Genomic DNA, 27,248 nt, shown 5'->3' with positions numbered 1-27,248 from the left:
CTTGATTGTCCAAAGTCATACACCTATGTGATTTTTTTTTTCCCTCTAAAAAAAGTTATTGAATCAGAATTTTAGAGCTGGAAAATTACCTAGCATTTAAATGAGGAAACCATAAAGCAGAGAGGTGGAAGACCTCTTCCTGTCTCCCACTATGGATCTTCTGAATCCTTGTCCCATGTTTTACATTCCTTCCAGAAGACCACACAGACTCCAGATTACTTCTTTAGCAAAATTTCACGTTCATAATACAAAAGCATGCGTTGGCTTTGTATTCTGGGCCTCTTAAGAAGAAAGCACTAATTTTCTTCAAACATTTAGCCATAATATTCTTAGGGGAAGACAACTGTACTATTATATCAGATTTAATAGTCAGGCCTCTTGTCTCTGAAAAGGCAGGCCTGAAGTTAAACAGGAAGTCAGATGCAAAACTAAGATCAGAGCTCAGGGTTCTTGCTTCTTTTGGAATTGAAACTTCTGGATTAGTTTATGCTCATTGGGATGTTTTTGAAGATGATCACAGGGTTTACGAAATGCATCATTTGAAAACAAATTTTTTTTGTCCTTTCCTTCTGCACAGGCCAACAGCACGGGCTCTCATTCTTCCAGCTCTGAAGACACTGAGTTATGATGACACCAGGCCTTGGCTTTGACTAGGACGTCCTAGAATTTGGCGGGAATAATCCTCTTTAAAAGAACAAGCTCTTACCCGTGGTGAGAAAGGACTCCTTGTGAACCTGCGCCAGACAGAAGCCTCTTGTCTTTTCCTACTGCCCATCTTAGGGACGGCTTTAGACAGCCAATTCATTTGTGCTTAACTTAGCAAGCCAGAACGCACAAGGCATTTTCATTCCCACAATCTCCTTCTCTCAAGTGATTGTAAGTGAGAGGAGTAGCAATAAGACTGAGCACAGGCTTCGGCCTCTAGAGCATCAAAGGTGATTTTCAATTAGTACAGGAGACTCATTAGATTTGTGAAATCTAACCCGATCAACCTTTCTTAGGAATAGTGTGCTATGCATCTGTGAGTGCAATGAAGAATAAACATCAGCAATCCTTGTATGAGACTCATGTGTGGTGTTTTCCTTTTCAGCTGCTTTGATAGAATTCCTTTGTTTTGGATGTGAGCTAAACCTCTTGAGCCTCTAAGGTTTTGCTAGAAAGCTAAGGCACGACTCTCACAGGAAACCATAGCTTCATCACCTTTTTAAGCTAGATGGGACCTAGTGGCAGAGCTGGACCCAAACCACGTGTCCCTTTGCTTTCGTGCCCTTTCCTTGTCCTAGGACTTCTGACAGCCTCATCCCAATCTCTCTCCTCTAATCTCTCATTGTTCACTCTACATTTAAAGCTAAATGAATTCCCTATATCCAAATGATGTTATAGCTAAAAGAAAGACTTTAAAGAGGCCATTTCTCTAGTGGGATTTCTTTCAGCTGACCCTTAGGGATTAACACAGAAGATATACTGATACATCAACACAGAACTGTTAGGTCAAGGAAAAGGAAATTCCAAACTCACAGCATGTGCCCTTGTTGAATATATTTTCTATGTAGGGGGTTTATGTTCCCTATTTCAATCTGGGGTTCCAACTCCAGTGAGCACAAATTGTGTTCCCATGACCTGTGGTCTTACCTGGACAAAATGTTCCCAAGTAGGATGTAAGGAGAAACTTGAAACCAGTGTACACAAAAACTTTATGATTTTAATGACTTCCACTTTCCTTTTCTTGTTCTTGATGAAATTGGAATTTAAACATACAAACAAAAAAATCATCCAAGAATAGCGATAATGCATTCCCTTCTGCCTTGGTTTTCCAGTATGTCTTTTCCTTTGCTCTCCACTCCCTTTGATTTTTTTCAGTGTGGGCACCACATTACACACAAAAAAATGTTCTGTGGCCCGAAGATTGGCTCTGCTTGTCCTGTCTCCTAATCTTGATAACACAGATGACCACTGTTTCCTTATGGGAAGAGGTGCAGAAATGCTGGAGGTGGTGTAAATCACCACAGCATTCTTGTTATCTAAAACCCCAACCCCCTCAATCCCCCTCGTCTCCGACATTCAGACTTTGCCTCTTGGGCTCTCAGCAGTTTGAGACCAGCTCAAGTCTTCTCTGTTCATGGTGTCATGTGTTTCTCAGGAGCTTGCTTGTGCGCTAGGTAAAGGAAGAGGATGCTGGACAGAGCACTGACCAGGAAGATCACGTCAAACCAGCGGTGGTAGAAGTTAAACTGCAACTCTCCAAGGACTTCGGTGATTATGGTGCGGTACTCAAGGGGCATACTCATTCGGATAAGAAGCACTGAAGAGACAAAATACATGCCCTGTAGATCAAACAACACAAGTCAGACCAGGAAGCACCTTGATGGGAAGCTAGTTGCAAGTGATACAGCAGAGAGCCCCAAGGGAGGGTTAACATCATTGGCAGCTTTCACTATTTCCAAATGAAAACACTCCACCCACTTACCATAATCTGTGCTAAGAGCAGGACAATAACATTGGAAGACTTGCTGCTGGAAATGGCATAAAAGAACTGTCCAAAAAAAAGGAGAGAGAGAAATGAGAAATGACTATGGCGAAAAGGAGATTCTTGGATAATCAAGATGTGGCCCCTGGAGGTGAAAGGGCTCTTTATAGGAGACTCTCAGCCTGTCTCTGCTGTCAAAGAACAGCAAAGGAGCCCACAAGTGACAGTGAATAGTGTGAAGCAGAGCTGAGGGCCCCAAAGAGCACAGACCCCTAGGGGAGAATCCAGAGGCTGGAGTGTAAACTCATTATCAGGGAAACTCTTGAAAAAAAGGAGTGGTCAATGATCAAATTAACAGTTGAGCATCTTATCTACATGGCTGTCTTCACAACTGCTGGCCCAAATCATTGATGGCAGAAGGGGAACCACCAAACCAATTCAGGGTCTCTGCGCTATCTCTATCTCAGAGTTAACTAACACTCCAAGGATGAGATGCCCTGGGCTTTTTCCCTGAGTGAATTTCCTGCTCTATTAGGACCCCCTACTCAGTCACCTTGCTCCTGTAACTCCTTCCTATTACTCCTGGGAAGCCTGCTGTAGGCCTGGAAATTCTGTTAATTTATTTCTTTGCCACCATTCTAATGGCTCCTGAAATGCTCGACTCCTCCACTGTGGCTTCCCAAACTGATCAGAGGAAGCAGCAAGCTTCCCCCATTCTCTCCAGAAGCAGCTTGACTAGATTTCCCACAGGCCACATATAACAGTCACTTCTTGCTTGACGCCTCTAAAATGCCCAGGTTTATCTGGGATTCCAAACCAATGAGCATTAAGGAGCCTCCTCTGGGAGACAGTGGAAAAAATGTCCCAAGACCCAGCTCTCCCATTTGCTATCTATATGACTTTGGACAAGACCATGACCCTCTCCCAACAGGTTTACTCCTCTGTAAAATGAGAAGGTTCTTCGAGGTGATTTCTGAAGTTCCTCCCAACTCTAAATCTATGATCGCATAGTAACTGTGCTAGGACCTGGAGATAAAAAAAAAGTCCCTTCTCACATGGAGGGAGTGTGTGTGTGTGTGTGAGATAGATATACAGGTAAATACAGAACAAGATTTGTAGTGGGGGTTTTTTTGTGGTTGTTTTGTTTTGTTTTTTAAAGGAGCACTAACACTTAGGGAAAGGCCTCTTTTAGGAGAGAGTATTGAGCTGAGCTTTGAAGGAAGGAAGGCAGTTTCAAAAGGCCTGAGTGAGAAGGCAATGGGATGCTGATTGGGACCCAGAAGAAAAGGGACTGAAAACTGCCTGAGAGAAGAGGTGAGGAAGGAAAGGTTACAAGTCTAAAGAGCCTTCCTTAGGAGTTGGGCAGCAAGAGGAATGAAAGGTATGGGAAAAGAGCCTGAAGGGATGGCAGGGCCCAGCCAGTGTTTCTTAAGGACAGGGTGCATGGAGAGCTGAGCAGTTCATAGGCAACAGACAGGATGCAAAGACCCGTTTCTGTATTATTAAACATTTCTATTCTAGGAAGAGTTCTTGTTTGTTCAGGGGCTAACCCCCATCAACAATTTTTACAAAACCACCCCTCTATAACCTTGAGGAAGCTTGAGTATCATTTAATTTGAAGACCCAAAATGAAGCAAAACTCGCTATCTGTCCAAAGGTAACCCATTCTATTTATGGGTGAGTCTAATTGTTAGGAAATATTTGCCCTTTTGTTAGTTCTAAGGGTGCCTGTCTGCAACTTTCACCTAGAGCACCTTTTGGGACCCAGCAGAGTAAGTTATAGAGGTAAGTCTTTTGAACACTTAAAGATAATTGTCCTATTTCATCTACATATTTTTTTTCCACTGGCTGCTTCTTCCCAGTTCCTTCAGCCACTCCTTTTATAGCATTATTTTAAGTTTTTTCATTCTCCTGGTTATTCTCCTCTAGGCAAACACTCTTTATCAATGTCCATCCTTATATGTAGTTCCTAGAACTGAAAACACAACTTCAGAGATGATCAAACCTCACTAGGATTGCAAAGTCATAGATCTTGAGTAGAGAAGGATGTTAAAGAGTGTCCAGTTCGAGCACATTCACTTACAGGTAAGGAAACCATGACCTAAGGGTTGTAAGACTTGTCCAAAGTCACACAGATAGTCAATATGAATAATGAGATCTGAACTTGGGTTTCCTAATAACTACTAAGTGCTCCCCCTCCCCTCGCCTATTGCTTCCTCTTTCATTACACCACAGTGCCTCTAATTATTATCCAGTTAATAATTGTGAATATAATTTTAATTTGTTGACTTGAGGTTTAAGATTAGGACTTTAATGTTTATCTCTTAAGTTTTATCTAAATAGATTTGGACCATTATTCTAGTCTGTTGAGACTAGAGATTAGAATAAATCTATTACTGATATGATCATCAACTTCCCAAGCTTCATGTCATCTATAAGCTTGTCTAGCATCCAAGTTACTGATAAAAATGTTGAAGAGCATGGAGCCAAGGATAGATTGCCAGCATGCTGCTCTGCAGAATTCTCTCCAAGATAACACAGAGCATGAATAACTGAATATTCTTTTGGCTTAGTCATTTAAACAGTAATGTAATATACTCTAATTGTATTCTCTTCCAGCCCACCTCTCTCCATTTTGTCCACAATGACAGTACAAGATGCTATATTAAATGTCTTACTGAAACCTAAGAATGCAATGTTCACCATGTTCACCTAATAGTATACTTTATTTATTCTATGGAAATGGAAATAAGTTTAGGGGGCATAGCTTGCTCTTAAAGCTATGTTTGCTCTTATTACTGATTCTCTTTTAAAACATTCATAAATTCTCCCTTTAGTAATAGGACTTTGCTAACAATTAAAAGAAAGCTTAATGCCTGTAGTTTGCAAACTTCTTCCTGAAAATTCAGAAAATAACAATATATATATATATATATATATATATATATATATATGTATATATATATATATATATATATATATATATTTTTTTTTTTTTTTTGTTAAGGCAATTGGGGTTAAGCGACTTGCCCAGGGTCACACAGCTAAGAAGTGCTAAGTGTCTGAGGTCATAATTGAACTAAGGTTCTCCTGACTTCAGGGCTGGTGCTCTATCCACTGTGCCACCTAGCCCGTCCCAATAACAACACTTTTTAAAGGTCACTAACAATAACCCAGCAATCAACTACTGATTCTTTCAGTGGGATGTAATACTGTTGACTTGAAATACATAGAAAGCAGCTAGATGTTTTCCTCTCATTTCTCTTGGGTTTCAATTCCTGCTAAACATTTTTATTCTGTTTCAGTCATATTAAAAAAAAAAAAAGTTATTGATTTTTTTTTTACATCACCAGCATTTCTAAACACATCTCTCCTTTAATCCATATTTAGATTAGATGCACAATACCTTGGTAAGAGTTATCAGTAATCCTCTGATAGATGTGACAATTATTATTCCAACAAGGATAAAGGAAATGTGCTGAGACCAGAATTTCACCTGTCACAAAAATAAAGAAATGTTAAAATTTTACTGAGTACATGGTCATGATACTATAATCTGTTCATGGATCATATGATTTAAAGCTAGAAAAGTTCTTAGGGATCATTGAATTTATCCTTCTCATTCTGCAGATGGCATCTAGATTTGCCTTGAATCTTTTAATTCTGAGGTTTGCCTTCTTGCCATTACCCATGTTCCATCATTCTAAGTTGAGGAGCTGGGAGATCTACCTATATGAAGTCACATATTTTGGGGGGAAGCAGCAAGTGAGAAATGGTTAAAATAGCCAGAGAAAAGATTAAGATCAATACTTAAAGATTATCTTGAAAAGAAATAGAGAAGTAAAGAAAACTAATTTAAGCAATGTTCACAGATTGGAAGAATAAGACAAATCACAACTCTCCTAAGGCAGCCCATACAATTAAAGAGTACTAATAAAGAGAAAAAAATGAACACTATTTGGCTATTTATCCCCTCTTGGAAAAAGTTACTTTTTTTGAAATTGTGAAATCATTTCTTATATATCTGAAAATATGCAAAGATACTTTCCTTCCATCCTAAGGGGGGGGAAAAAAAAGTTACATGGGTTTCTTAGCAAAGTTCCAGAAGGTAGCTGAACTTGATGTGAAGTCTCAGTTTGACTTGGAGGCTTTTCTCTTCTTGTACTGACTCGAGTCACAGGCAGTTTTGAAGGCTAGGGGTGAGGCAGCATTCCTGCACTATATAGTGGAGTTCTGAAAGGTATTTAAATAGGAGATGCTGCAACTGAAATCTAAACTCTATTTATGCAAAGTCACAAAGTATTTGAGGAAGCCTTTTCAGAGGTAGAAATGTATCATATGAAGAAGGTAGTCAAATATTACAGGCAGTAACTGCATATTCTCTCTCAGCACTGATGAAGGAAAAATACTTTTTTTTTTAATTCAGACTTGTGAAATTAAGATGAGAGGGAAAGACGTTCTTATAAATGAAAGAGACAAGAGTTATCAATACAGTATACAAACTGACTGCTTTCAGAAAGATAATTGACCTCCCTTTCCAAACAAAAAGGTGCTTGATTCACCATTAGGAAAGCACCATTTTTTTTTTTTTTTTTTTTTACTAGGAATAGGTACAAATCAGAGGCTAGAATACAAAAACACCACATGGACCATTTGGTTCAACTTGTAACTGATTAAGAAGTTTCTTGACAATATCCCTCGGCCTTTGATTTCTTTAGGTATAAAGGGATATGTTGAAGCCAGTAAAATCAGCTAATCTACAAATTGGGACTTAATTTATTGTCTAGACTTAAGAAGGTGATGGAAAAAATGTTAACAATGCAGATTAAATTTTAAAGTGTATAATGTTTGTTTTCTTATTCATTTTCATTTCTTTTTGATTTGATCTTTCTTGTGAAACAAGATAATGGTACAAATATGTTTACATATATTGGATTTAACATTAAAAAAAGTGTATGGTGCATATACTTTATTTTGGAGAGTCAAACACTTACTAGTAGACCTATACTATTTCAGTATAGCACTGCTGGAACAAAGTGTATACACAGCTTAGTGACTTTTAGGATAAGTTCCAAACTATTTCCCAGAATGGCTGAACAAATTATGGTATATCCATGTAATAGCATACAAAATGGAGTTAGGAAGACCTAAAGTCATATCCAATCTTAGGCACTTATTAGCTCTCTGATAGTGAGCAAGTTACACAACCTCTACTTTAGTTTCCTTATCTGCAAAATGGGGATGATGAGAGCACCTACCTCCTAGAGTTATTGTGAGGATCAAATAAAACACTATTTGTAAGGTGCTCTGTAAACTTTTAAATTTTATTTTTTAAGCTTTTTGTATACAAAACATGCAAAACCTTCTGTTCCAATTTTTCCCTTCCTTTCCCCCATCCCCTTCCCTAGATGGCAGGTAGTCCCATACATGTTAAATACACTATATGTATACATATTTATACAATTATCTTGTTGCACAGGGAAGATTGGATTTAGAAAAAATCCTGATTAGAAAAAAACAAAAATGCAAGCAAACATTAAAAGAAAGAGTGGAAATGTTATGTTGTGGTTCATACTCATTTCCCAGTGTTCTTTCCCTCGGTGTAGCTGGTTCTGTTCATTACAGATCAATTGGAACTGATTTGGATCCTCTCATTGCTGAAGAGGCCCACGTCCATCAGAATTGATCCTCATACAGTATTGTTGTTGAAGTATGTAATGATCTCCTGGTTCTACTCATTTCACTCAGCATCAGTTCATGTAAATCTCTCCAGGCTGCTCTGAAATCATCCTGTTGGTCATTTCTTTTAGAACAATAATATTCCATAACATTCATATACCACAATTTATTCAGCTCTTTTCCAATTGGTGGGCATCCCTTCAATTTCCAGTTTCTAGCCACTACAAAAAGGGCTGCCACAAACAGTTTGGTGCTCTGTAAACTTTGAAGCAGTATGTAAATGCTAGCTATTATTATTAGTAAGTGATAATTATGATTGTGCTGAGAAATGGAAAAAACTGTTTCAGAGAAACATGGAAAGATTTACATGAATTGATGCAGAGCAAAATAAGTAGAATAAGAAAAACGATTTATACAATAAAAACAACACTAAAAAACTTTGAAAGACTTAAGAAGTCTGATCAACTCAATAAGTAGTTGATTACAGAGTACCAATAAAGAAATATGGAGCAGCTAGATGGCGCAGTGGATAGAGCACCAGTCCTGAAGTCAAGAAGACCTGAGTTCAAATTAGCCTCAGACACTTAACACTTCCTAGCTGTGTGATCCTGGGCAAGTCACTTAATCCCAATTGCCTCAGGAGGAAAAAATGTTACTTCCTCAGCATGTGAGTAAGAGATATGGAATACAGAATAAGATGAACATTTTTGGATATGGTCAATTAGGAATTTGTTTCATTTGACCATGCATATTTGATACAAGCTTTTTCCCCACGTCTTTCCTTTCCCCCCTAGTATGTGAAAAAATGGGAGAGAATAAATGCTAATGGAAAGAAAAAAGAGTGCATTAGTATCTGCTGTTCTCTCATAAAATGCTATTTTCCCATTTTTGTGTCATCTTTATCAATTTGTGTTTATGAAGTAGAACCTCATCTTGTTTTCATTTGTATTTCTATTATTAGCAATTTAGAACATTTTTCTATAGTTGCTGATATGAATGAAAAAACATTTATTAAATGTCAATTTAAAGTTTAAAGCATTTTACTTAAAAGGAAAAGATTCTATGATCCTTAGAGTGCAGCAGTAAGGCTGATAGCTATGCTTTTTAAATATCAATTCCAATGATAAAAATTATGTTTCTGATGCTGAAATATTTGACAGTACCAAAGACTTTGGTGACTTCAGAAGCTGAAGCTACAACACCCAAAGTAGCAGATCCCAAGATATAATTCTAAGATTTTGCTTTCCTGGATGATGGCTACAGAACTTAGGCTGAAAGCAGGGATAGTGGTCTGGGGTAGGTATTATTAACTAATAACTCTTAGAATTAGGGTGTTACTGAAAGATGATCAAAGTGGTGGTACTGGTTTAGATATTTTGTTTCTTCATTTAAAAACTATAACTTTTGATTGATGAACTCACTGGGAAATGGCACTTTTTCTTATGTGTAGACTTATGGCAAGTTTTTATCTTTATATATCTTGGAATATTAGATCTTTTTCAAAGAAATTTACTCTGAAGAGTTTTTTCCCCAAACTGCAATTATTTAGCTTGTGCACAAGGTTTTCAATTTTATGTAATCAGAACTGTTCTTTTTTTTTAAATTATGCTAATCTTTATTCCTTTTAACCATAGCTTAGAAAATCATCTCCATCTTCTTATTAGGAATAATATGAGATTTTATGTCCAGGTTATGAATCCATTCTGAGCGTACTGTGCTATAAGGTTTAACTGGTTTAAGTCTAATTTCTACCAGAATGCTTTCCATTTCCCTTAGATTTTTTTTTTGTTGTTGTTAAACAGGGACTACTTACTCCAAGTACGATAGTTTCTTGCCTTGTATTCACTGAACGTTATACTACTTTGTTGAATACTTCTGAGTCTTGTTTACTTAATCCGTTCCATTAATTATTATTTTTAATCACTACCAACTTATTTTGATGGTTATTGTCTAATAGTATAGTTTGAAGCTCAGAACTGCTAGATCTGTTTTAATTCCTACTTTTTTCAATATTTCCTTTGAGATTGATTTCTTATTCCTCTAAATGAATGTTGTTATTGTTTTGTCTAGAGCTATAAAATAAGCAGTTAGAAGCAGGTAGGTAATAAAGTGGATAGAGCACAGGGGCAGGAATCAGAAAGACTCATCTTCTGAGTTTAAATACTGCTCTGGACACATACTATCTGTGTGACCCCGGGCAAGTCACATAACCCTGTCTCTATCAGTTTCTCACATGTAAAATGAGCTAGAAAAGGAAAGGGCAAACTCTCCAGTATCTTTGCAGAAAATCCCAAATATAGCCATGAAAAGTCAAATACTACTGAAATGACTGTACAACAGTATCAAAAAAGTCCTCGGTAGTTTCATTGGCATGGCAATAAATCTATAAATTAACCTAGTCAATATCACCATTTTTAGCCCTGAAATATGGCACATCTCAACAATAAACAATTGATATCTCTCCAATTATTTAAGTCTTGCTTTACTACTATAAAGAAAATTTCAGTTACCTTCATATAATTTCTTTGTGTCCCAGGCATTAATATATTCAATAATTATTCTGAATGGAATTTCTACCTCATCCTATTAGTTTTATATATATATATATATATATATATGTATATATATATACATGTATATATTTATATAGTTGATAATTTTTGTTTATTTCCTTTATATCTTGGTACTTTACTCAAATTGTTAATTGTTAATTGTTTCAAGTAACTTTTTAGTTGAATAATTTAGGCAAACTATCATGTCATGTGCAAGTAACCATAATTTTGTTTCCTCTTTGTCTATACTTATTTCCTCAATTTGTTTTTCTTGTCTTATTTCTATAGTTAACATTTCTACAGCAGTAGAAAAAGGCATCTTTGCTTTATCTTTGATCTTACTGGAAAGGTGTTTAAACTTTTTCCATTACAGATATTAGTTGTTGGGTTTTGACATTCAGAAGAAAGGTCCATTTATTACTTGCTTTCTAATATTAAATAAATAGAAATGGATATTATATTTTGTGAAACCTTTAAAAATTCAATTAATTTTATGATTTTAACTGTTATTAATAATATTATCTATTTTATCGTTTTAATAATGTTATACCATCCATGTATATTCTTGGTGGTCATAGTGGATAATTAAAAAAAAAATAACATATTTCAGCATTTTAAACTTAAATATCACAGATTACCCTGATAAAGTTATAATTACTACAAATACTCCATTCTATTAAGCCCTATAAAATCAATAAATATTTGAGAAAAGTTATTCCAACATGAATGGAAGGATGCTCCAATTTAGCAATAGCTTAGTGATTCACTAACTATAGTATCACAATAGTATCAATGGAACTACTGGAAGATCCACTGAGTATAATAAAACAAAAGCTGTCTGAAAATCTTCTACTGAATATCTTTTCTTCTAAATTATTAATGCTTATTCTCAAAAAAACTAGAAACATATTAAGGTACCCAACAATTAAGTGGCTTATTATTTCTTTGTGTAATTTACTTAGTTTTTCCCTTAGGTATTTAGATACCATTCCATTCTGTGTGTGAGTATACAAATGGATATTATATCATTACAAAATAGTTCCTTTAAGTAACATGTAACTTCCCTGCTTTTTTTTTTTTTCCATATCTATTTTTACTTTTGCTTTGTCAAATATTATTGCCAACTGTGCTTTTCTGAATGGAACTTATTATGTTTTAAGTGCCTTTCTTGCAAACAACACAGTTGGATCCTGCTTTGTAAACTATTCTGCCAGCTTCCTCAAATTGTAGGTTAACTTATCCGATTCACATTCATGATTATGACTGCTAGTTGTATTTTTTTCTTCCATCAAATCTCATAATATTCTTTTTCTTTGTTCCCTACCTCCTTACTTTTACAAGGAAAAGAAGAAATAACAGAAAGCAACTGAATTTAACACTAGCTACTTATAATTGGAATGGCCTAGTCCTAATCCTTTACTCTCTTCCTGTTCACTCAACCTGGATCAAAATTGCTGCATCTTATCTTTTCTTTCTTTTAATTCTCCCTTTATAGTACTTTTTTCTATAGTTTTGATTCTGACTATTCCTTCTTCAGTTTAATTCCCTCTTAAAGACCCCTCTTCCTATCCTTGTAATCTTCCTTTTTAAAAAACATGTATTTCTACATTACATCTACAAGTATGTATGTACATTTAGATTAAAGTTCCTAAGAAAGTGATGTTCATGATTCTTAAATTATCTCTCTTCATTCTGCTTACTGTCAGTTGCTATTGACAGCAGGTATCTTATTCTCCATAGTTTTCAATCTTTTGACTTTGTTCTCATATTTTTCTTGTCTTACTGAATCACTGGGTTCTGTTCCTTTATTCTATTTTTCAGGATATCAACTACCTGGATGAGATTGCCCATTTTTGGTTTTGATTTTTTTTTTTTGCTCTTATTCCAAGCTGTTTATTCTTATTCCATGTAGTCTTAATTTCATTTTTTAACTTATTCTAACTTTTCATTTATTTTTTCCAATCTTGGAGTTCTTGTGACCAATTGATTTTTTTTCCCCTAAGGTTCAAGTAGTGATTATTTTAGTTATTTCCTTTCTCTGGAATTTTATGTTGAGATTTTTAAAAACTCTATTTCTATATTGTTCTGGGATTTTTTTTTTCCCTGTTTCCTCATGCTTCCAGTTTTATTTCTTGGGAAGGATTTTGTGCCAGGTCCAGGCTCTGAACCCTCCTGGATGACTTATCTAGGCCCAGATCCTATCTCCTATTGTCCTCCCACAGAAAGGACTCCCACTGTTATCCCGGGTTGAAATCCTTCCTCCACTACAATTAGGGAATCTCTGTCCTTTATAGTCTTTGAGTAGAAGTCTGCATTGAACCAGCTCTTGTCTTCTTCTATAATACCCTTTACACAATGGGGCTGGAAATGGTGAGTGCTGGTTCCTAGTCTTGCCCACTATCACAGTCTGCAAAGTTCCCCAATGGATCCTGCTGGTCTTTTTGGTATCCCTATGTAGGCACTGATTGAACGTCCCAGGCTACAGGTCTTAGCCCCACTAGTTTTTAAGTCTGTGGTCTCCTAAGATTACTCAAAATTTCTGGTCATCTTATTACCCTGTCCCCCTAAGCAGTCATTTACCCAGAACTTTGTGGCTTTGGTCTTTGGCCCAGGTCTCAGCTATTAAAGCAACCCCATCAGAGATGTTCCTTGCTTTAAATGATTTCCTGGGATATTCCTGGACCCCTATCTTTTTGGCCTGATTTCCTTGCACCATCTCCTGTCAGCAAGCACTAATCCCTTTTCTAGGGCTTGGCTTCTCATGCTGTCTTATACAGGATGAGAGGATTCAGTAGCACTTTTCTTTTGTTTTGAAATTTCATTTGAGGTTCTTCCTCATTGTCAGTAAGTGTTTATTGGGGAGATAGAGTTGCATGAAGCATTTTAAATTGTTATCTTCAACAGAAGTTCACCTCTTTGAAGGAAACTAAGAATTCTAAGATACAAAGGTGGGGAGAGAGGGAGAGCATGAAATCAGGAGAATGGAGGCCAAATCCTGGGAACAGTATGTAGATCCATTAGTCTGGTATGCGGAATGTGGTATACTAAGTGGCATGGTGTGAACAAGTCTGGAATATTTTGGAAATAAGAAGTGTGAAGTAAGTCCGGAAGGGGTAGGCTAGACCCTAGCCAATTTTCATTTATATTAGATAAAACAAGGAAAAGCGGAATAAATTGGGATATTCAAATAACTTACATCAAACTGGATTCCCAGATAATTCACTGTTATCTCAATGCCTCTTGTGACAGGATCGGTCTTCCCAACTCGATCAAACACAATGTTGATTGTTGCCTGCAAAAAACACATACAATCCTATATTTCACTACTATTCTGACTAAGACTTTTACAGTCATAAACTAACCCTCATAGCAGTACCTCATAGGATTGTTCTTGTGTAGACTCAAGGATGGCAATTCTACACAAGATTCAAATTATAAATGGAAAAAATTTATTTCTGTAATTTGTTTGTAGTCAAATAAATGTTTCCATATAAACTGTCTCTCTTCTGAATTCAAATCCCTAATTGTAAGAGGAGGTCTACAGAGAACCAAAGATAATAAAATATGCTTTGGGGTCATTTTAAACTCATGAATAATATCTGTAGTGTATTACTCATACCAATCAATAACATTAATCCAAACCCACTTAAAAGGAATAGAAAATGCTGCCAAAGCATCTTTCATTCATAGTGCTGGGAAAACAACAGATGGTCAACAAATATTGGATTTCTTAATTTGCTATTTAATAGCGCTATTTCTTTTTTAATTCTAGAACTAGTACATCAGGTATATAAAAAGTCTTATATAATTATATTATACTATATTATATACATTATATTATATTATATAATAACTATATATTATATACATATTATATATGTATTATATATGTTTATATATATTATATAAGTCTATATAAAAGTCTTTTTTGAAAGTTTTGGAGTAATCTATTCTTTCTCAAAGGAAAAACTGCAATATCTCTTTGAGTTTGTTGGAATCCAAAGAAATCATATTTTAGAAGGAAAAAATTCTACTTGGAGAGTCATTTCCCTTCAACTCTAGCCTTTAAGCATCCACAATATACAAGGCACTGGGGAATGTGTTGGGAACACAAAGATAAAAATGAAAAAGACATGACATTCAAGGATACAATATACAGTCAACTGAGTAAATACAAAACAATTTGAAGTGAAAGAGGGCATTGAAACCTAGAGAAGATCAGGAAAAGTTTCCTATTAGAAGTGGCACCTGAACTAAGCCTTAAAACAATATGAGGATTCCAGAAGCAAGAGGTGAAGAAGGCCCAGAAGTGAGGATGTATTGCTTAGCTCTGGAACCAACAAAAAGTCAAATTTTGTTGAAACAGTATATGAAAGAGTATTGGGAAATAAATCTGGCAAAGCAGGCTGAAATTCAATTATGAAGTTTTAAAGACAAGCTAAAGGACAAGCTAAGGAAGCAATAGGTAGACAATGAAGCACTATGGAAGATTTTTTTTTTTTTTTGTAGCTATATGAAGAATGGGGAGAGATCAGAAATGAGAATACCAATTAGGAGACTATAATAGATAGTCCAGATGAGGTAAAAAACTGATGAGAACCTGAACCTGGGTGAATTCCCTATATGAATGGAGAAGAGGGACAGATGTGAGGGATATCAAGTCACAAACTTGCTATCAGCTGGATGTGGAAGGTGTAAAGTCAAGCATAATTCTGAGATTGAGATCCTCAGTGACTGGCAGGACAGTGATGGCTTTAATAGAAATTGGGAAGTTTGGAGAAAAGTAAGGGGGAAGCAGAAGAGTTCTATTTTGAACATATTAAGTTTGAGAAGCTTACAGAATATGTATCAGATGTCTATTGGGTAGTTAATATAAGATAGAAAAATCAGAAGCCATACTGATTTGAGTCATCTACATAGAGTGAACTCACAGGAACTGATAAGATCACTGAAGAGAGGGTAGAAAGAGAGAAATGATGGCTTAGGAACTATAGGGAACATTCATGGATAATGACCAAACCAAGGCGTTCTAGGGACTATTTCATATGTGGTGCAAAACAAAATAAAGATTTGTTAACAAGTGGTGCAGTCCAAATCAATCATGTCACTGCCAAATCATATCTTAGTCTAGATATGATTCTATTGGGAAAATCAAAACATAACAGCAAAATTGGCTTTTCTTTATGGAGAAAACCACTGAAGACCACAGGTAAGAATAAGATGAAAGGCAGTAGTGAGATAACATGTACTGGTACTGTAGAATTGGTACTATAAGGCATGGTATACAATAGCTACAAAGAAATTATCAGTAAGTATAAATGGCAAACTAATCTAAAGACTTTTATTTTTAACTCTACTTTGTCATTAGTTTAATTTTGTTTATTTATTTATTTATTTTTTGCAAGGCTAGGAAGTGTTAAGTGTTTGAGGCTGCATTTGAACTCAGATCTTCCTATCTCCAAGGCCAGTGCTCTATTTACTGGACTATTTAGCTGCCCCTGTCATTAATTTTAAAGATAAAGATGTTAAACAAAAAAAAGCACAAAAGTGGAGTGTCTTCTAAATAGTCACCAAAAATCAAGTATATTGTCCGATTTAAACTCAAGCATTATACTGAATAGAAAGCATTTTGAAATCATTAATAATAGTTGTATTCATTTTACATGCTTCATATTTAGTGTTTTACTATTATTATAAAAATAGACAAAAAAGAAAAAGATGGAAATTAGAAAAAGTTCCTAAGTTTGACCGGGATCAAACAATGTTTTTTATAAGTAAGCTAAGTTAAAGATATTGATTAAAACAATCCTCTCTCATTATCTTTACAAGAACACAACAGATAGCACACTTACCATAAAAATCTTCCAAACACAATAAATAGAAAAAAAATAACCTAGAAAATTAAAATATTTTCCCTTGAAAGTTTTTGAATATTCTATTCTTTCCTGAAGGAAGAAAAAAAAAACATTTACATGTTAGATTCATTTGAAATAAAAACCTAGTATTCATTAAATCATTCTTTCCTTTGTAGACACACTCAAGCTAGTCAACAGAGTCCAAAAATTACATGGATTCAAGTTTTAGAGAATAGTGATAATTCTTGCTTCCACACATGGTATTGTTTTCCAAACCAAAAAATCAAGATGACTCTCATCTTCAATTTGAGTTTTGCTTATTTACATCATACAGCTCCTAAACTAATGGTGGTAATCAAAAGAATTTAGAAGTAGAAAGGCTCTTATAGGACTCTTTAGTCTGAGAGCCTCATTTTACTGAATGGAAACTGAAATTCAGGGAGGCGAGTACTCTTGACTCAGGTGATAGAGAAATTTGTAAAGCTTGGATCCAAACCCACTTTCTGATTCCAAATTCAATAATCTTTTTACTACACTGGTTGACTTTTTTTTTCTTTCATGTTTGCAATAGGGAGCAAGCCACACCTATTCTGGATAGATTAGTTTAAGTGAATATGGCCAGTTGCTTTCTTCCGTTCAATAGCTTCATGACCTGCTTTGGCTCTTCAGAATAGTTAAGATAAAGTGGAAGAGGAAAAATGTCATAGGACCAGGAAGACAAATTTGGCAGAGGACAGAAGAGGGCCAAAGGGGTCCCCATTGGGGATACTGTGGTACCTGTGATGTTCCAGGCTGAGCAATGCTACTGCAGCACGAAGGGCATGAAGAGCTCTATTTTATGAGAATGGAAGCAGCCACTTCATGGCTTGTATTATTAGCTCCCCTTTTCATAAGTCTCACATTTTCATGTTAAATTATGTAAGGAGCTATTCCTTATGCTGCTTGCTTATACAGCCCAAGAGATAACTTAGTCCCTTCTTCCCTCCATGGTTGAAGAAAATCCAGCAATTTTCGACTCTGTACCTTGGTAGCATACAGATCAACTGTTTCTAGAAAAAGCTGTCTGCTCAGCTCTTCCAAAGCATCCACTTCTTGCTGAATGAGAGTGAGATCTGGAACAGTACAAAGTTAAGTTTATATAACTTTATATTCAAGTTCCGAGAGGCAGCTAAGCTTTATGTAGAGTCCATCCCTTTCCCAGGTCCCAGCTCAGCTTCCGGGGCTCTGCTGCTCTTCTCTTGGCTCATAGCACTAAACCTCCAAATGGAATCTGGGTTCCTCAAAGAGTAGGTAAAAGTTGTACTTTAGAACACAGAGTTTTACCAACTCCTAAATTAGGCTTGTAATGCTTCCTAAGAAATATTTTCATAAACACTCATCATTCAGCTTCTTCCTCACCATATAGATGCTTAATATGTAGTTTATACTTATATTTGGCTAGATCATAAATGTTTACCTAATAATTCTTTTGCTGAAAATTATTCTTATTTTCCTTTTCATTGAAACTAAACAAGCCATTACTGTTTTGGCCACTTCAGTTTTGGAAGATGACATATCTAAGGAGGGAAATCTGACACCTGTCTCTAATCTCAATCTCCCCTCACCTCGCTGCATTTTCCATTGTTATTTGATTTTGCATATGACCCACTGAGCCCCCTCTTCCTTTCCCTCTCAATAATCTGGAGAAGAAACATTACCTTACAGCAACTGTGGCTGGCATGACCACATTCTAGCCCACCAGCCAAGTACTAGCTAAAAGGCTGTTGTAAAGCAGAAATATGAATAGGTTTAGGAATTAGACCTGAGATTTCAAAGGTAGAGGGGCCTACAGGATGAGGAAACTCCCTCTACCAATACAGATTGACAGCTTCCCTGCACCTTCCTATCTCAGTGGCTGCAGGGGGTTTTGTCAGAGGTAGATCTTGTCTACTCACTATGCCAGAGTGCCTTAAGAGAGAAATATCATTGTTAAAATTAGTCATCATTGAAAAAAAAAAGGATGATAGAAGTGCTTAGGTCAGTGGAATGGCAAAAATCACAGAAATGCCCTTGTCTACGCTTTGGACACAGACTGATTGCACTCAGACCTCACAAGCAGTTGTCTCTGTTCCTCTTTTCATGCCTGTGCTTCACCTAGGGCTGTGGGAGAGGATCACCCCAAAACAAAGGATACTCTCACTTCCTGGGGCTGAAGTGGTAACACTCTTAATCATTCCCCAGAAGCCCGATGGCTTGTTGTTCAGGTCTCCTTTCTGGAACAGGTTTCTCCGGGCCATTGCTATCCTGGAAAGAAAGAGAATTCAAAATCCTATAAAGGAAGCAAGGACATGGCAAAGTACTCGAGTCCAGGTTCCTACAAGCAGACTGTGTAGCTCTCTTTTCTGCTCCTGCCAAGCTGAATTAACTTTGAGTCAGTTGAGGAAGAGATATAACTTTCCACTGATGGCTTAGTAGCATATAGGTAGACAAAACCACATCAATCATAAAATTCACACTGTGCCATATGCCCACAGGTTTAAAAGAAATTAGAACAAGGCCCTGAAAATTAGTATGTGGCCTCTTTCTCCCCACTGTCTTTTAGGTAAATTTTCATTGGAATCTGTTTCTATAAAGAAAATTCTGCTTATCTTGATCTGAGAAACAAGGGGCAGGAATAGTGAGACATAGCAGTGGAGGATGGTGAAGGGATCAATTCAAAAGTTGTAACTCCAATACAGTTTCTGTAAGCTAAAAGATTCTTGAAACTATTTACAAAATTGGCACAATAAGAAATCCCAGAAGATGTCAGTCATATTACCTCCCGTACTTTCCCTTCCCAAATCATTTTATTAATTCAGCAACACCCTCAGATTAATATGAAAGAAAAGATTTAGATCAGTTGGTCAGAGTTCCAAGCTTTATTTTTCTGCCTCATTTTTTTTTTTTTACTATAAGTTTTAGCACCTTACGAAATTGAAATTACTCAGAAAGAGGCAAATGACTTAAGCAGATCCCTTGTTCTGGTGATTTAAGTATCTGCCTTTCTGCAGTCACCTTCCACAAGTATGTGACAGAGACTGAGGAAGAGAAATAGGCCCTTACCCTATTAAACATAGAGCTTCTTGTCACTTATGGTATTGGGATAATAGAATAGGAGATAAAGAGAGAAGAGGCTAGAAATGCATGTCTATTTTCCTTCATCTTAATGACTGCAAGTGCTCACACCACTGCCTGGCAATGTACTTCCAATGCGGCAGGGTACTTCTGTGAAGGCTGCTATCAGGTTCCAGCAGAAGTTTGCTGAATGTGCTGCTCACATTAGGGATGAGCTCCAAGTCCCTTTCCTTTTTGCTTTGCAAATTTCTATTGATTTACAAATCTATTCTGCTACTTCTTTGCCGAATAAAGTTGAAGGAAAAAAAACAGAAGTGAATTAAGGAAGTTATATCCAGGGGCAGTCAGATGGCACAGTGGATAGAGCACCAGCCCTGAAGTCAGGAGGAGCTGAGTTCAAAACTGGCCTCAGACACTTAACACTTCCTGGCTGTGTGACCTTGGGCAAGTCACTTAACCCCAATTGCCTTGGGGGGGGGGAAAGAAAGTTATATCCAACTCCACTGGATGGTAAGGGAAACCCCCTCCCCCAAATAAAAGACACTAGCAATGAAGTTTTAAAGAAGTAGAGAATGTGTGTTCTTAGTATTGCAGGTCCTGCTCTTAATGGGACAACGTTAGTGACCCTCCTCCAGCAAGATGCTCTTGGTTATGAGTAGAACATAAAAGTAATAATCTGAGTAAAACACACTTTAAAGAAGATGTGGAATAAGTTTTGCATTTTGAAAAGATTTGGCCAGAAAGTTGTATAAGGAAAATTCTACATTTTAGTTGGCAAAAATCTGCAGTTTGGCATAGCATTTATGCTAATTCACTAATGAATGTATTTTTCCTGATCTCTACACAACTTTTAAAAAGAGAGATCAGAACACATTAAAGCAACAAGTAGTGACTTAATAACTGGGATAAAGAAATCCAAAAAGAGAAAGTTTATCCATTAGTGATGGTAACTCATGCCTGACTCACACATACAGGCTTCTATTTTTTCCTCTGAAATATGTAGGGCAAAAAGAAGAGGCTTCAGAGCAATGCCCAATTTATTTTCTTTTCTTTCCTGAGGCTGGGGTTAAGTGACTTGCCCAGGATCACACAGCTAGGAAGTGTTAAGTGTCTGAGACCAGATTTGAACTCGGGTCCTCCAGACTTCAGGGCTGGTGCTCTATCCACTGCACCACCTAGCTGCCCCCGCAATACCCAATTTTTAACCTCTAAAGTATATTGCTTTATACACAGTGTATGCAATGTTGAAAAAAATAATTTCTGGAAGATATCTGAACTGCTTGAATTTGTTTATCATATTAATTCAGGTTTTTATATCAAAAGCTATGTAGAAAACAATATCTGAGGAAAGAACACTAACCTAGGGCAGCTTCACTTGGTATTTCCCGAATTTATCATATAATCATAACTTCAATATTGGATTAATATGACCATTTTGAAATGAGTTTTTAGGTTTATATATATTTGCTTTCACTGTAGAGATTACATTTGAGTCTGTTTGAGAATATAGCAGGTTACAGGCCTTACTGGATACAGTGATAGAATAAATAATCAAAATAATACGTCATATTAGACTCTCGTAGAGAGACCATCTAATAAGACTGCAACAGAAAGACTTTGATCATGGACCCTGAATGAATATTAATTGAATCGATTTTAGTAAAACAAGGCTTTCAGACTCCTGCAAGCCTTATCTTCTAAACAGTGTTCCAAATGAGAAGACATCCTGTGCCTTTTCAATGTTCCTTCTCCTCCTCTTCTTAATGACTAATGCTTGTGTAACAAATACCAGTCTAATACACTTGTTTCTCCTCCTGATGCCCTCTGCTGGTCAACCTGAGGGCACTTTCCATCCCCTACTCCCTTCTGAGTGGTTATTCTTTGCAAAGTGATTTTCTAAGTTCTAATAAATAATCAAAATATTTGATTAAGTCTAAAAGAATAGTACAGACTTTTCCCCCCCTAAAGAACAAGTTTTAAAAACTTATATTAAAGAGATTAAAGTTGATTCTTATGATGACAGGTTATGTATTTCACAAGGAAAAGAGCTTCCTTCAAAATCCTGGCCAGCCACAAATATTGTGGATTATAGACATAACTAGACTGGAATCTGGATGGCAAGGTCTAAACCCATTATTATTGCTGATGATTAAATTATAAAAACTTACATGCACATCTTCCTGATTTGAGTTAAAAAGTAAGTACTTACTCAATGGTTATTGCCTGGACTGTCCTTCACACCCAGAACATACAGCTTTCTGTCTTCCCCCTCTTAAGATCCAGTACTTCTTTAAATATCAGCTTAAGAATTACTTTCTATATCAGACTCTTCCTGGATTCCAGCTTCTAGTGCTTTTCTAGCATAACTATCTTGTATGTATATTGTATATAATTATATGTTACATGTTATTTCTTCTAAGATAATACAAGTTCCTAAAAAGCAGAGACTGTTTCATTTTTTTTTTTTTCTTTGTATCTCAGCAGCTAGCATATAGCAGGTGCTTAAGATTGTTGATAAGGTCATATAGCTTAGTAAGCACTAGAGACTGAACTCAGGCCTTCATGATTCTAAACCCAGCATTTTATCCAATATAGTATGAAGCCATTTTCATTGATATTTAAAAATCTAGTACTGTGCTAGAGCCAGTTCAAAGCAATTTGCTAAAGCAGATTGTTAAATTTTGAATGAGCATTCACAATTCAGAAATTAGCAAACGCTATGAATTGGGGCTAGATATATTGTTTTGCTGACTTTCTAAACTCTTTATCTATCTATATCTATCTATCTATCTATCTATCTATCTATCTATCTATCTATCTATCTATCTATCCATCCATCCATCCATCCATCCATCCATCCATCCATCCATCTATCTGTTTTTCCTGAGGCTGGGGTTAAGTGACTTGCCCAGGGTCACACAGCTAGGAAGTGTTAAGTGTCTGAGACCAGATTTGAACTTGGGTCCTCCTGAATTCAGGGTTGGTGCTCTATCCACTGCACCACCTAGCTGCCCCCAACTTTCTAAACTTAAGAAATTGATGGGGAAATGTTAAAAATGTAGATTAAATTTTTAGAAATATCATATTTACATTTTTCCTCTTGTAAATCTGGCTATTAAAGACTAGCATACCCTACTGATGTATGAATGTTAATGACTTTATTGAAAACAGTACATTTGAGATTTTAAAAAGCCTATTATACATGGAAAACAGGATAAAATTATCTTAATTTGTACATTTCCTAAGCAATCTTCCCAGTTAAATCTTGGTGATATTAGCCATAATTCATATTGGTATGGGATTCTCCACTAACACAATCTCTCAAAGCAGGACTTTCTAACCTTTTTTGCGTGTGTTATAGATCCCATTTGGTAGTTTAAAATGCCTATTCTAGGAACAATGATTTTAAGTGCATAAATATATGAAGGAAGCCAATTATATTGAAATACAGTTATTAAAAAAACAAACAAACAACAAAAAAAACCTAGCCTGGTTCTTGCAAAAGAGATATGGTTCATGACAGGACCCTTCCAGTGTGGTAAGACCTTTCAGAATTTTTGGTCCATTGGTGTAGATGTTTAAGAACTCAGGGTCATCTCCCCACCAAATCAGGTACCATAATAGGAATTCAGTGGAAAATGGGGTTTGAGCACTATAAAATACTCTGAATGTATATAAACTCCTGTGAAATTCTTTGCCCGAAATGTATATCTTCAAAGAGGTTTGATATTAATCATCACAATAATGACCACTAGGATGTTTGCAGGATTTTTTAAGGCCTCTGGAGAAAAGGAAATGGAAAAGATTCATCCCTAGCAAGGAAAAATGTATCCTCCCACATTTCTAATCATCAAATGGAAAATGACAGGAAATGGAAATCATTATTCTTCTGAAACAAAATTTTAAATGCAGTGATTATTTTTTCAAAATATTTTCATGCCTGCTTAGATACAATATGCTTTGTTGAATCACTCAGGAATAGTTAAGAAGAAAATTCCCTTATGATAGTAGCTCTTACAGTCAACCCTGTCTTATTAGGAAATCCCAAAGGAATGAAAAACATTGTGAATATTCCAGAATCTGACCTTTTCTTTTTGCTAATGATCATGTCCATGGTTTGAAGCAGTCGGCGTTCCAGAACTAGAATATCTGTGTCTGTCACATTTCTGCAATAAAAAAAAATATATATATATATATACTGTTAGCACTGTAGTAAACTCAGAAGGGAGACTCTATCATCACTTACATATAATTCCAGTCATCCAGTCACTCAGGACAGTGAATTAATTCAAGCACATGCTTTTTCCTCAAAAACCTTAAAATAGTCACATTAAATGAGAATTGTGCGAATAATTGTGCTTTGTTGGGATGCTGATTAAAAATAGTTCAGGGCTGTTTGTATCTCATCTCTTGTACATTCTTCCTTAGGTCTGGTCCAGTGACAGGCAGGACCTATGCCAAGACATCTCCTTAATACATCATTGTCTCTTACTGTACTGCAGTACAATGTCCTGGTATATGGGTAGAGGATGGGATTAGTTCATGCCGTTTCTACCTGCTAAGCTTCAGCACCCAACAACTACTTTCTCTGCTTCTATTTTCAACTGTCTGGTACTAGTAAAAGTCATACAATCCTATTGAATGGGTTCCCTGTAAATGTATGCCTCCTAACTTAACTGGATCCCTCCTTTGCATGATATTCTTTTCATTGATTCTTATGACAATTCACCATAGGGGCTCTTTTTTTTTTTCTGAGGCAATCTGGGGCTAGGTGACTTGTCCAGAGTCTCACAGCCAAGAAGTTTTAAGTCTCTAGGACTAGATTTGAACTCAGGTCCTCCTGATGTCAGGGTTGGTGCTCTGTCAACCATAAGGATAATGTTCCATTTTACTCAAACTTCTAACTCTATCTTCTCTTTCTGATGATACTGCTTAACTGACTGAAAAGATGGAGTCTAATCATATTTATTTGTTTTCTACTCTGTTCCTCATCTCTCCATTTTTAAAATTAATTTAATTTTTAATCTCTCCATTCCATCTCATTTCCCTTTCTTCTGGTCTCAAGATGATTCAGTCCTTCTTGCCAGTGTTAAAACATCCTTTTCCCTTAATTCATTAAACATCTCTCCCATTCACTTTTAATTTCTTTCTTTTGAATGACTCCTACTCTTGTTATTTAGTTGTTCAATCATGTCTGACTCTGTGAACTGTGTACAACTACATACCAAGTTCTTCTACCCTGTGTTCATTTTTGCATGAAATGTTTCGTTGGTATCTCTAATTTTTAAAGAAGATCTCTTGTTTTTCCCATTCTATTGTTTTCTTCTATTTCTCTGCATTGCTCATTTAAGAAAAATCTTTTCTCTTCTTGCTATTCCCTGGAATACATTCCATTGGGTGTCTGTTTCCCTTTCTTCTTGCTCTTTTGCTTTCCATCTTTCCTCAGTTATTTGTAAAGCCTAATCAGATAACCATTTTGGTTTCTTGCTCTTCTTTTTCTTTGCATAATTTTTGTTGCTGCCTCTTATATAATTTTGCAAACCTCAATCCATAGTTATTTAGACATTCTATCTACCAGATCCAATCTCTTAAATCTATTCTTCACTTCTACTTCATATTCATAAGGGAGATTATTTAGGTCATATTTATATGGTCTGATAAGTTTCCCTACTTTTTTTTTTTTTTCAATTAGAAGCACATGATTTGAGCCACAGTGAGCTCTATGTCTTGTTTAAATGATAGTATAGGGGATAATTATGATTATAAAGTATACAATTTTATGTAATTTCTATATTAACTATCTGGTGATGTCCATGTATCAAGTTGCCTTTTGCTTTATTGAAAAAGGGTGATTGCTATGACCAGAAGTGATCTTCATAAAGCTCTATCAGTCCCTGCTTTGCTTCATTTTGAACTACAAGGCCAAACTTGCCTTTTATTCCATTTACTTTTGATTTCCTACTTTAGCATTCCCCTCCCCTATGAACAGTGTCTTTTTTTTTTGGATGTTATTTCTAGAAGATGTTCATTTTGGCCTCTTCAGTATCAATGGTTGGAGCAGATTTGTATTACTGTGATGCTGAATGATTTGCCAGGTATCTGAATAGATATCAATTTGTTATTTCTGAGATTGTACCCCAGTACTGCTTTTCTCATCCTAAGTGGGTTAATCCATTTCTTCTAAGGGATTCTTGCCTGCAGAAGCATATGTAATGATTGCCTGAACTAAATTTAGCATTCACATCCATTTAACTTCATTGATATCTAAGACGTCAATGTTAATGTTTCCATTCCTTGTTTGATCACATTCAGTTGACCTTGGTTCACACGTCTTACATTCCAGGTTCCTATGCAATACTGATCTTTTTTAATACTAGATTTTCCTTTTGTGACCAGACAAAATGCTGAGCTTCCTTTCAGTTTTGGCCCAGATGCTTCATTAATACTGCAGCTACTTATAGCTGTTCTCTGCTCTTCCCCAATAGTGTGCTGGGACAGCTTTGGACTTGAGGGACTCATCTCTGATATCATCTCTTTTATCATTTAATATTGTCCAGTGAGCTTTTCTTGACAAAGATAATGGAATGGTTTGCCATTTCCTTCTCCAGTGGATCACTTTTTGTCAGAACTCTCTACTGTGACATTAGGTAACTTCTCTAACTATAAACTAATTCTGAGATACCTTATCAAAAAAAAAAAAAAAAAAAAAAAAAAGCCTTCTCTTGTTTCTAAATCACTATCTTCTCTCGTTCTCTTTTACTTTGACATCTCTAGAAAAAGTATGCCATTTGCTGCCACTAATTCTTTATCTTGTAACCTCCCAACCTACAGAGATTGCTCATTCCAAGGTTATTAATAATCTCCTTTCTTAACTTGTACAGTGTTGACTGCTCCTTGATTTTCTCTTTTGTACTCTTTTACTCTTTGACCATGCATTTTCCTATTCCTTTACCTTCCCCCCCACCATTTATTTATTTGTTTTACTGAGGCTGGGGTTAAGTGACTTGCCCAAGGTCACACCGCTAGGAAGTATTTTTTTTTTTTTTTGAGGCTGGGGTTAAGTGACTTGCCCAGGGTCACACAGCTAGGAAGTGTTAAGTGTCTGAGACCAGATTTGAACTTGGGTCCTCCTGAATTCAGGGCTGTGCTCTATCCACTGTGCCACCTAGCTGCCCCTCTTTACCTTCCTTTTTAATACCTTCCACCAAAATTAAAGGTCTCTTTCCACCCAGCATCTTCTCTTGGTTTTCCCCTTTATTCCTCTATTTTCTTCTGCTTAGCAATCTCGTCCTCCTCTATGGTTTCATCATCTGTACAGAATGACTTCCACATATATACTTCTAACTCTGAAATCTCTCTGGAACTCCAGTCCTAATTTACAACTGTCTGTTAGAGAATTCCACCTCAATGTGTCCAAAGCTGAACATCATCTTCTCCCTAAACCTGTCCTTTTCCTAACTTTTTCTTTTCTGTGTGATAGTACCTTCATGTAAAGGGCTAGAACTGAGGAAATGCACTTGGATAATGAAGCACATGAGACTAATTGCCAATTGGACGGTTCCCTATTAACTTGTTTGAGGGTTGACCCTCCCCAGCTGTTCT

General features: G+C 36.2%; 2 protein-coding genes across 4 annotated transcripts in view; one reads left to right on the top strand and one right to left on the bottom strand.

Annotated features, from left to right (window-relative positions):
• PDZK1 (PDZ domain containing 1) overlaps positions 1 to 1,064 on the top strand; it is a 35,649-nt gene extending 34,585 nt beyond the window's left edge. Inside the window, exon 10 of the mRNA XM_074263277.1 lies at positions 578 to 1,064. Within this exon, the coding sequence (XP_074119378.1) occupies positions 578 to 628 (51 nt within the window). The 3' untranslated portion in view covers positions 629 to 1,064. The remainder of the gene's footprint in view (positions 1 to 577) is intronic.
• A 618-nt stretch (positions 1,065 to 1,682) lies between these two features.
• Positions 1,683 to 27,248, bottom strand: part of GPR89A (G protein-coupled receptor 89A) — a 38,547-nt gene continuing 12,981 nt past the window's right edge. For 2 of the 3 annotated variants that reach the window (XM_074263279.1, XM_074263281.1), the window contains 8 exons: positions 23,732 to 23,812; positions 18,727 to 18,836; positions 17,577 to 17,665; positions 16,551 to 16,643; positions 13,895 to 13,990; positions 5,874 to 5,963; positions 2,468 to 2,533; positions 1,683 to 2,324 (listed from right to left, as the gene is read on the bottom strand). In XM_074263279.1, the coding sequence (XP_074119380.1) occupies positions 2,118 to 2,324; positions 2,468 to 2,533; positions 5,874 to 5,963; positions 13,895 to 13,990; positions 16,551 to 16,643; positions 17,577 to 17,665; positions 18,727 to 18,836; positions 23,732 to 23,812 (832 nt within the window). In that variant the 3' untranslated portion in view covers positions 1,683 to 2,117. The remainder of the gene's footprint in view (positions 2,325 to 2,467; positions 2,534 to 5,873; positions 5,964 to 13,894; positions 13,991 to 16,550; positions 16,644 to 17,576; positions 17,666 to 18,726; positions 18,837 to 23,731; positions 23,813 to 27,248) is intronic. The other variant, XM_074263280.1, reaches the window with a different exon arrangement.

The sequence above is a fragment of the Sminthopsis crassicaudata genome, chromosome 4, assembly GCF_048593235.1.
Source record: "Sminthopsis crassicaudata isolate SCR6 chromosome 4, ASM4859323v1, whole genome shotgun sequence".
NCBI classification, from domain to species: Eukaryota; Metazoa; Chordata; class Mammalia; order Dasyuromorphia; family Dasyuridae; genus Sminthopsis; species Sminthopsis crassicaudata.
Note: the sequence above shows the minus strand (reverse complement) of the source record. Positions and strands in the feature narration are given on the sequence as shown.